A 9808-nucleotide genomic window follows, 5' to 3' on the forward strand; every position below is an offset into this window, starting at 1 on the left:
GTACAACCGCAGAAGCTTACGAGGACTTCTTGTGGCGCGCAGCAGCCTCCTCCTTGAAGCGGCCGGCCAGGAAACCCTTCTCGTCGTGGTACGTCGCGTACACCGGGTCCACGTAGTCCTGGTCGCACGCGTGCAGCAGCGTCGTCAGCTGGTGCGTCTGCTCTGCGGGACGGTACGACCCACCGAGGCGGTCCCACACCGTCGTGTACTGGCCGTAGTCGTAGTTGAACAGCTCGTGGTGGATGGTGTGGTGGCCCGTCGTGTTCATGAAGTGGCCGCCGAAGTCCACTTGGTCGTGGATCGAGATGGTCCAGAAGTTCACCATCACGAAGAGACAGATGAAGAGGGTGCTGTGCAGGGGGAAGAGGTACACGAAGATGTAGTACGGCACGCCCTGCCCGAAGCCGTCCACGGGGTTGAAGGCGTGCGACGAGAAGGGAGTAGTGAACTTGTACGTGTGGTGCAGCTTGTGGACGCGCTTGTAGATGATGGGGTGGTGCAGGCCGCGGTGGAAGCAGTACACCATGAAGTCCGTGAACGAGAAGAACAGCAGGGGCGACACGAGGAAGTATCCCCACCCGTAGTCGGAGACGTTGTGGTACAGCTGGCTGTAGCCGCGGTGCGCGAACGTGGCCGCCGGCATCATCAGGATCGCCATGAACGGGATGGAGCACGTCGCGATCCAGATCTCGTGCTTCACCTGCCGCCACAGTTCCGCCTCGTCCTCCGGGTCGATGGTCTTCGGGAAGAACTGGCGCCTCAGGCGGCGGAAGTAGAAGTTGTACGACATCGAGGCGAAGGCGAGATACATGAAGGTGCCGCCCGTGGCAAGGATCAGCCAAAAGATGAACATCTGGTGCGTCAGCTTATCCTTGTCCACCGGCAGGACGGACGTGTAAAGGTCGAAGGCGAAGTCCATTGGGGTTCGCGATTTTTTTGTTTTTCCTCTGATCTTTCCTTTCCTTTTGCCGTGCACGAATGCGTGTGTGTCCCCGTAAGACGTGTGCGAGTTTGTAGGAGCCGCGGCTCTGTGACGAGACGAGGGAAGCAAAGAACACCAAAAGGAAGGTGTGAAGGCGGACACGGCGAGAGAGCGCTCAGTGCGGCAGCGAGACGCTACGAGGCCAATTAAGTGATGACAAGAACACGAAACAAATTCCTGAAGAAGAATGCTGTCGTGTACGAGATGTGTTGACGAAGAGAGAGATGAACAGATGGGATGGCATGTGTGTGTGTGTGTGTACGCGTGTGAACGGAGAGACAGTAGTTTTTTATTGAGAAGAAAAAAAGAAAAGGTGGGGCAACGCGGGATATGAAGAGGATGATCGATACAGCGAATTCGAGAGGTGGAAGAGTTCAAATGAACCCGTACACAACCGATACACCGTTGAGAGGGTGGAGAAGGGCTCTTCGGTGCGTTTTCCCCTCTTTTTTCTTTTGTGGTTTGCTCCTTTGCTGGACGAGCCGCACTTACGATGAGCCCTCGACGCGCGCATGAACCATCACGCATATAAACCTACAATTTCCCTGGTTTGGGGTGAGGTGCGTCTTTCACACCTACACAACAACGTGCACAGGCACGCGCTAGTGTTCTCGATTTCCAACCATGTCACGGTGATACCGTCTTTATTCTTTTGCCAGACTTCCTTTTTCTTTCGGTAGAAAGCAAAATACTGCAGCTAACGGAAGAGAAGACAGGCGGTATGGAGGAAGAGCATTCGCTTGAGAGGGGGACACAGCAATGCACACGCGATAGCGAACGGTCATCAAAGGAAAGACCACCAAAAACACAAAAACAAAATGAACTTCCGGGAGACAACTCGCCGCTGCGGCTATAAATCACCGTTGAATCAGAAAGAATAAACGAAGACGGGAACAACAAAAATGAGCCGACACCGTATTTCTCGACCGCAAGAGTCCGAAAGAATCGCAGTTCCCAGCCTGTGTTGACAGGAATGCAGAAAAGTATATCTTTGTGTGCTAATAGAATGAATGAGAACATTTCAAATAAAGGAAACCAAAGGAGGAATAGCCGGCAACAAGAACACATACGCGAATGCGTGTTCAGTGTTCCGAAGAGAGCGTATATTCTCTTTTTAAAAGAAAAAGACAAATCCGACAGTGGGAGAAAACGGCTTTTGGGAGAGTGTATCGAGGGCGGACTGTTGAAATGCACTCGTTTTCCAATAGAGGGGGAGGGGGAGAGTGAAACAGACAGATGTTTGACACTTTGCTTTAAACGACAGCATTTCAAGTCCTGTCGTGTATATCGATGGGTATTGTCCTGGTTGACGATGCAAGAAACGTGGAGGGGCGCAGTGAGAAATAAAAAATGAAAGACAAGAAGGAGAAAAGAAAAAGCAGAAAGAAGCTTGCAGTGCTATTATTATTGTTCGTCGCGCGACGTCACTTTTTGTAAGAAAAAGAGTACGCAAACACAGGCCACTGAAACCCATCAACCCACAAACCTGCGTTCACAACCCAGTTATATTTAAAACAAAAAAACCTTCGACAGGGGACTTCTGCGAAGAGATAACTACCACTGTTTTGCATCAACCTTTCTTGGCCTTACCGACTTCATCCTTCTCCAATAAAAAATCGAGAGCAACGAAAGCAGGATCTAAAGAATAATAGAAGAAAGAAGTCGAGATGTGATGAAGAACTGCGCCATGTATTCGCCTAAACAAGCAGCAGACAAAAAACAAAAAGTACAAACATGCAAGGGAAAAAGAACACGCAAAGACACACACGCAGAGAAAAAAATTACGTCAAAGAGCAGCACAATAATGAAGGGAAAGGAACAGGAAAAGGAACAGGAAAAGGAATGAGGAGGTGTGAAACAAAATGAGAATCAACGGAGAGTTGTTATCCACATAAATGACGGAGAGGATTTTGCCGCGCATGAAAAACTCTTCCCACGAAATGAAAGCTTAATAAATATATGACGTGGGTGCGGGAGAGGACCATGAGGAAAAAAAAATACAAAAAGGAAAAGGACGAAAAGGAAGGTTCTTCAAGTTTCCTAACCTTTATTCCTTCGATCAGCAGAAGAAAAAAAGAAACCGGTTTCACGCTTTACGTTACCTCCTTCCTGTTTTATTATCATTATTTTTTGAATAAGTAAATAAAAAGGGTCTTCATTCGAAAGCGAATTGCTTGTGGCGCTCTACGTTCCAACGTAAGAGAACCCAATGCCCTACAGAGAGTGTCTTTGCGGTGTAAGGCGCACACCGACACGCACGTAGGTAAAAGGAAATGAAATCGGCACACACACGCCGCTCAGCAGTCAATCCGCACTCTTTATGATGGGAGTGTTGTCTTGCCGTATGTGTGCACTCCCGTGCGCGCGCTCTTCAGCTAGCTTCCTCCGTTTGTTTGTTAGTCTGCTTCTTTTCAAATATTCATTTTCATCTCCTCTTGGCGTGTGTGTTGTGTTGTGCGTGTCCACCGCTGCACAGTTAAACTCGGGTGAAAGCCTTCCTTTTTCAATAACAGAAGCGTCTCAACGAGTGCACGTCTTCACTGCTTACAAACGGGAGAAGGAAAATAGCTGAGGTTGGTTCACTCATTAAACCAAAAAGCCTTTTACTTCCAGTGAACAGCAAAAGCCAAAGCATGCGCATGTCCTCCCCAATCGCCCTTCCCTTCACGTAGAACGTTTCGATGGGTACTCTGCCCAAGAACAACACGTTTTGACCAGTGAGCACCGGTTGTTCGCCGCTGTGCCTCTGCCTGTTCCGGCCGCGTGTCCTCCACGAAGGCAATCCGCCTTTATTTTTCTTCTTCTTTTGAAAAGGAGGAAGCAGTGGAGTGCAGGGGGGTGATGTTCCATCTGGCGGTGCGGCTGTCGCGCTCGAACACACCAACCCTCCCCTCGCCTCCCAGAACAAAACAAAAACTCTGTGCTTTGGTACCTCTTCTCCTGTTCTGAGTGAGTGGAGGCTGCGCGTTAGTTCCTTTCGAAAAGGGTTTCTTTCAGAAGCCTTGCACCCACATTGACTTTGCGCATTAATAAAGGAGGAGAGGTGCACGCCGCACACCCGCACATCACATACGGAGCCGCCAACAGAAAAGCACATGAAGTGAAAGGGAAGAGAAACAAGACAGCATGCAATAACAAAACAGAAGAAAAAAAAATTCTATACAGCGACAAGAAGAACAACACAGGAGAATACTCCACACTCAGTGCGCTGCACACGTGCTCTGTTCAACGCACTTCCGCTCAGCAAGTGGGGAGAAAAATGATTCCGTGAAAGCAGCGAAAACGAAAACAAAAGCGAAGCACCAAGCACAAATGCGTAAAAGCAGAACAAAGAAATGACGAGGGATACAAATGCAGGTACTCCCGTCAAGCTTCAATGGGAACGGCGGCAGCACAAACTCCTCTGCCTGAGCCTGTGCAGAGTACACGCCACTTACAAATGAGAAGTGTGTGTGAGTGTATTTTCTCTGCAGGGAGCCATCGGCACTACGCACCTCTTTCTGTGTGCGAATGTGTGTCTCCCTCGCTTCCCATCCCACCTCTCCCGTCGACCGCTTAATCGACCGCGGTGGCAAGCAAAATCAGCAAAATCGAAAGCAGCGCGGCCATCCCCAGCAGAGACCACTTCACAACCACCTCGGATGACCGGTAGCGCTGCGGCGACGCGGACAGAGGCGACAGCATGGGGCCCTCGCTCAACGTGCCCGCCGAGCCACGCCGTCGCTGATAACGCACGGCGATGCGCTGCAGCGAATGCACTACCCCGCGCACCATCGAGGAACTTTTGGCTTCCTGGTTGAACAGGGTCGTCTTGACACCGCTGGCCGACGCCGCGTCGACGCACCCCCCGGCGGCGTCGCCGTTGTAGCGGGAGTACGACTTCAGCGCCGGCTTTGGCAGCGGCACCTGCGGTTTGTAGGTCGCCCCGCTGAGATTCTCGTTGATGGAGGACGAGTTGGAGAAGGAGGAGCGCCCGCCGGCGCTGGTGACGGTGGCGATGGTGGTGGGCAGCGCTTCGATGCGGCCGTCTTTCAAATTGAGCCGCAGCGACAAGGTGGGGACGGTCGATGCAGCAGTCGGCGCTGCGGGAGCGGCAGGGGGAACAGCCACTAGCGACGACGCGCTCAGCTTCGTCGGCGGAACCGCCCAGCTGTTGCTGCTGCTGTTGTTGAGGCTGCCGTGAAGATCGGTACCCGGGCTTTGGCGGGCACTGCAGTCCAGTGAATTAATGGAAAGGTTCGTCATCGGCGGGCTCGTGTTGAGCGCGACGGGGGCCGTTGCAGGGAGAGGGCAATGCGCGCTCCGCCTCTCTTCTCCCGCGCCAAGATGGATCGGGCTGCCGAGGAGGACGGAGTCATTTAACGGGTCTTGCAGGTTGAAGTGCACCCGCCGCGGCCCCGTAGCAGGAGATGTGCTGTTCGCCTCTGCGGAGATGGTGAGGGAGGAGGCCCGTTTGCGTCCGCGGGCCACCGCCTCATTCTCGTCTGCGGCGGCTGAGTCGACGGACGGGGAGGTCGAGGCGTCCCGGATCGATCCGTTGCGACGGCGCCGCGGCTGTAGAGACGGCAGCGGGGAAACGGAGTTGCGCAGCCGCGACGGCGCCTGCGGCAGTGAGAGGGGCGGATACGCGTCTACCCGGTCCGGTTCAATAGGGCAGCTCCGCACGGCCGGCGGAGCGCTCGCACGACGGTGGGCTGCCGGGCCTTCCTCCCGCCCTGCCAAAGCGGAGGGCAGCGCTTCCTCACCAGGCAAGACGTGGGCAAGGGACGACGCCGGGCCGTTTGCTGGGGCCCCGGCTGTGCTCACCATCAAGGTGACCGGATTAGTGAAGGAGCCGTCGCCGGCTAAGGGAAGGGTCGCGGTGCCGTTGCTGCCCGCTGCCGTCAGCAAAGACGGCGCACCGGCACGCCGGCAGTCCTCCGGCGGCACGACGGCGGTTAGAAAAGCGACGGAGGTGCGAACGGATCTGCAGGGCGGCTCCTTGAAGGGCGGCACGTGGTCTTGGCTGCGGCTGCGGCTGCTGTCGAAGCTGCTCTCTCTTTCCAACCGCCGCAGGAAGCCCGCTGCGGGCACCATTTGCAGAGGCGTGGAGAGGCACCGCGAGGAGGATGTTTGGCTCCCCCCACCCACTGCGAGGTTGACCGAACAAGGCACGGTGGACTCCGACGCTGATGCTCGTCGCGACAGGCGTGGCGGCGGCGCCGTGTTGAAGGGGTTTGCGGCGGTGGGCACCTTTGAGACGCAGCGGGCGACGGCGTCGAGGTTCGCCATGTGCTCCAGAGACCCGCGACGACTGGGGAGCTTGGGCTGCATTCTACGGACACCACTCACACCACCTCCACCACCACAGCTGTCGCGAATGATGTGTAAGTGCGAGCCGCGGCGAGTGCTGGCGCGGTGCTGGAAGTTGTCGGAGTCGTGCAGATCGTTGAAGGATGGGCCTCGTGAGACGGTCGTGGAGGCGTTGGCAGGGGTGCCCTCGGAAAGAGAATCGGTGGAGGTGCCCACGCGGTCCACGCGGTACAGAGGTACAAATTTGGGGAGGGTGGTTTCCCCGTCGCGACAACTCGACGTCGTCTTCTGATGCTGCTGCTGCAATGGCTGCTGGAGAGCGTCGATGTTGCTCGGGGCGTTGGTGGCAATGCGTCCGCTTCGCGTGTGACGGCCCATGCCCTCAGCTGCAACTGCCCTCTCACGGAAAGAGCAGGCGCAAACGCAAGAAATAGGAGCAGAAGACCCCAATTCCGGTGGGATGAACACCACAATGCCGCTGTTGACAGTAAGAGCTGCAGTAAAGCGACGATACGACACGAGAACGCGCGCAGATCACACACGACAGACCGCGCCACCAACGTCGAGAGAAAGGAAAGCGGTGTCGAGGCAAGAACAATGTAGCAGTAAAAATGACAACGGAAAATGGGGGAAAGCAGGCAGAACAAAAAAAAAAGGCTGGTGTCGCACCGAAGAAAACACAAAAGGAGGAGGGGGTGATAACAGCGGCTGAAAAGAGAAATGACGTGGAATCGGGAAACACGTAGTGGTATGCTCAAGAGACAAAATTAAAAGGAGGAAACAGACAAGCTTTACACGACCAGTTGATTACTTTTAGAGCACCAGAGAAAAGAGGAGGGAGGGAGGGGGGGGGAATGCAGGCTTTCCTGGTTGTTTAGAAAAGCAGAATTAATAGAGAAAAATAATTGATAACGGAAAAGAGCAAAAGAAGAGCGTCAAGAGAAAAGGAAATAATACGGTTTCACCGACTAGAAAACGTGATGCCTGCGGGCGGTATCGAAGGCGTTGGTGCGTGTAGATGTTTGTGTGGATGTGAAAAGAGTAATGAAAACAGTGATTCTACGAATTGACATAGAAAGAAACCGCAATGTAGCTGGTCCAGGGCACCCAATGAAAGCACAAGAAACATATAAAAAACTGTATTGTGATGTTCTCCTTAGAGGGAGCCTTCAAAGAAACGAAAGATGCGTGAACGTTTCGTTTGAAGAGTCTCGCGGGGATGTTAACAAGCAACGGATCTGTCCAGCGTGCAAGCGCGACTTGACTGCTCAATCACTTCTTCTTCCTTTTTTTGTCAACCCGTAAAAGTACTCGGCAGAGGTGGCGCTTGCTGGCGTGCACGTCGCCTTTCGTCCGACTTCGCGAGTGGGGGACGAAAAGACGGAGTCCTACCGAAGTCTGCAACACTGTACGAGTTGTATCAGCAGTTCCCTTTACCAGGAAGACGAAACCGGGAAGAAGAAAAATAATAGTAAAAGGGCACAGTTATCAAAGAAAGTAGTTACGGCTCCTTGATGTGAAGCGAGAGAAAGAGGAAAAAAAAGGTGTGGTTAGTGGTTATAAATATACCGAGGTAAAGGGCCTTTCTCTTTCTTTTTTTATAACCCTCTGCTGCTTGCTTGCTTCACCGGACGAAACGAGCTCGAGAAGGAGCCCCGCACAAGATGAACCCCCGAAAAAAGATAGTAGTTGACGTTTCTAGTCAACGTTGTCTCGACGCGCAGCCGTGAGGGGCCTCGATCGCCACCGCACGCTTCGAAGTCGGGCGGAAAGCAAAAACAGATAAATAAAAGCAACGACAGGAAGAAAAGAAAGAGAAGAGGCAAACGGAAATAATACTTCAAGAAAACAAATCGGTTATAAAAAGATGTATTACAGAAACAGAATTAAAAAAAAAAATAGCCAAAAAATGAAAAGGAAAAAACAAGCACGCGCTCTGCAAAGAAAAGAAACAGGCAAGCCGGGACGCTGCTAATAACGAAGGAAAGAAACCTCACAATGACGAGTGGAGCAAAAAGACAAGCAACGGATCCCTTCTTTCTTTCTTTCTTTTTGTGGCTCAATCGCGTGTCCCACACAAACGCAGCCTCTCCCCGTTTCGGAACGGCTGTGATAAAAGTACAAAACAGAAGTCGGTGTTTTCGTTAGCTCCCACCTCGCTTGCACCTTCTCGCCCTCGCCGTTTCCAAAACACGGAAAAGAACTAAATGCTCTTCGCTCCTTCGAAGTGACCCTTTCCCTGAGCGTGAGACAGCCGCAAGGCTTGCAAAGAATATCAATAAGGCAAAAATAATCCCACCAAGACGTCCGACACGCGCAACGCTTCAGTTGCGAAGTCTTACCAGGCTTCTGCTCGGAGACGCAGCCTGGAGAAGATCAAACAGAGTCTTCCCAGGCAGTAAACCACGCAGTGTGTGTGGGTGTGTATGTGTGGAGGGGACCGTGTTGACGCGCTACCTTACCTGTGTGAGAGCTTCTTTGACACACAGAGTAAATTCACACACGTCACAGCCAAACACGCAGAAATGGAGTAGAAGAAGAAAAAGAATTGCTTTAGAGAGAACAAAGAAATAGCGATCGGGCTCTGCGTCGTGGAGGCACGCAGCTGATGAGTGACAGAGAAAAAATAAAAACAGTTTCGGTTTACGTCAGCACCTGACTGATCTGAAAAGACTTGTTACTGTAAATGAAAGCAGCACCAAGTAAATCAATAAGTGGAAGATAACTATCCGAAGAATAAGAATACACAAGAAGAAAAAGAATAAAAAGAAAAAGAGGGGAGAAAGAGGGGGAAAAGCAATGAAAAAGGCGACTATGATTTACAATGACAGATAGATATGCACGGAGCGTAGCTCCTACAGAAAAAAGGGGAGAAATGTACTGTTGTACCTCTAGCGTTGATCTGCGCATGCTATTCTTTTCATTGAAGGGGCACGTTAAACGCGTAGATGAGATCCGATACGAGAAGGTAATGCGGTGTTGAGGTGCAGAACAAAACAATATAGTTCACATAGAAGTAAGATTTTTTGGTGTGTATGCGCGTGCGTGTGCGTGCACACGTCATGCGGCGATGTGAAATGGATATCAAGAACAACGCAGGAGGCCGCGAAGCGAGAGAGAAGGAGAGATGCGAGTGATACAGAAAAGAAACGGGGAGAGGCAGCAATGCGCGGGCACCCACACACCTCACCTCGGTGTCATTTAACGGGATCACTATTCAAAGCAATGCCGTGTGGTTCAAAAGATTGCTTCGTTAACCAACCCGCGGATGGTCTACCACGCTTTGCCGCGTAACTTCTGAATGAGAACTTTGTCTTTTTATTGTTACTAAGGAATCGAAAGAAAAGGCTTCTTTGCGTGACACTGTTTTTTTTTTGGCTGTTGTTTGCAATTACACGTTTAATTTCATTTACAAGAGAAAGAGTGCTGATGTCTGTGACAACACACAGAAAAAAGAAGCTGTGGAAACTCGCGTGCGCCAACGCAGAAGAGAAAGGACGATTGCCACCGTCAAGTCTGCGAGGGGGGGGGAGG

General features: G+C 52.1%; 2 protein-coding genes across 3 annotated transcripts; both read right to left on the reverse strand.

The window, feature by feature from the left end:
• Nucleotides 1–16: 16 nt before the first annotated feature.
• Nucleotides 17–1196, reverse strand: ABB37_02049 (Lathosterol oxidase-like protein; the record flags this gene model as incomplete). 2 transcript variants are annotated; one of them, XM_015798813.1, is made up of 1 exon in its annotated part: nt 17–1196. In XM_015798813.1, the coding sequence occupies exon 1, from the start codon at nt 917–919 to the stop codon at nt 17–19; it is 903 nt and encodes a 300-aa protein (XP_015662291.1). In that variant the 5' UTR covers nt 920–1196. The 2 variants fall into 2 exon arrangements, with proteins under 2 accessions (XP_015662291.1, XP_015662290.1); XM_015798812.1 differs by having other exon boundaries at nt 17–1173.
• Nucleotides 1197–4537: 3341 nt separating this feature from the next.
• Nucleotides 4538–9191, reverse strand: ABB37_02050 (hypothetical protein; the record flags this gene model as incomplete). Its single annotated transcript, XM_015798814.1, has 1 exon — nt 4538–9191. Exon 1 carries the CDS (start codon nt 6650–6652, stop codon nt 4538–4540), a length of 2115 nt encoding a protein of 704 aa, XP_015662292.1. The 5' UTR covers nt 6653–9191.
• Nucleotides 9192–9808: the final 617 nt, after the last annotated feature.

The sequence above is a fragment of the Leptomonas pyrrhocoris genome, assembly GCF_001293395.1.
Source record: "Leptomonas pyrrhocoris isolate H10 chromosome Unknown, whole genome shotgun sequence".
NCBI lineage: Eukaryota > Euglenozoa > Kinetoplastea > Trypanosomatida > Trypanosomatidae > Leptomonas > Leptomonas pyrrhocoris.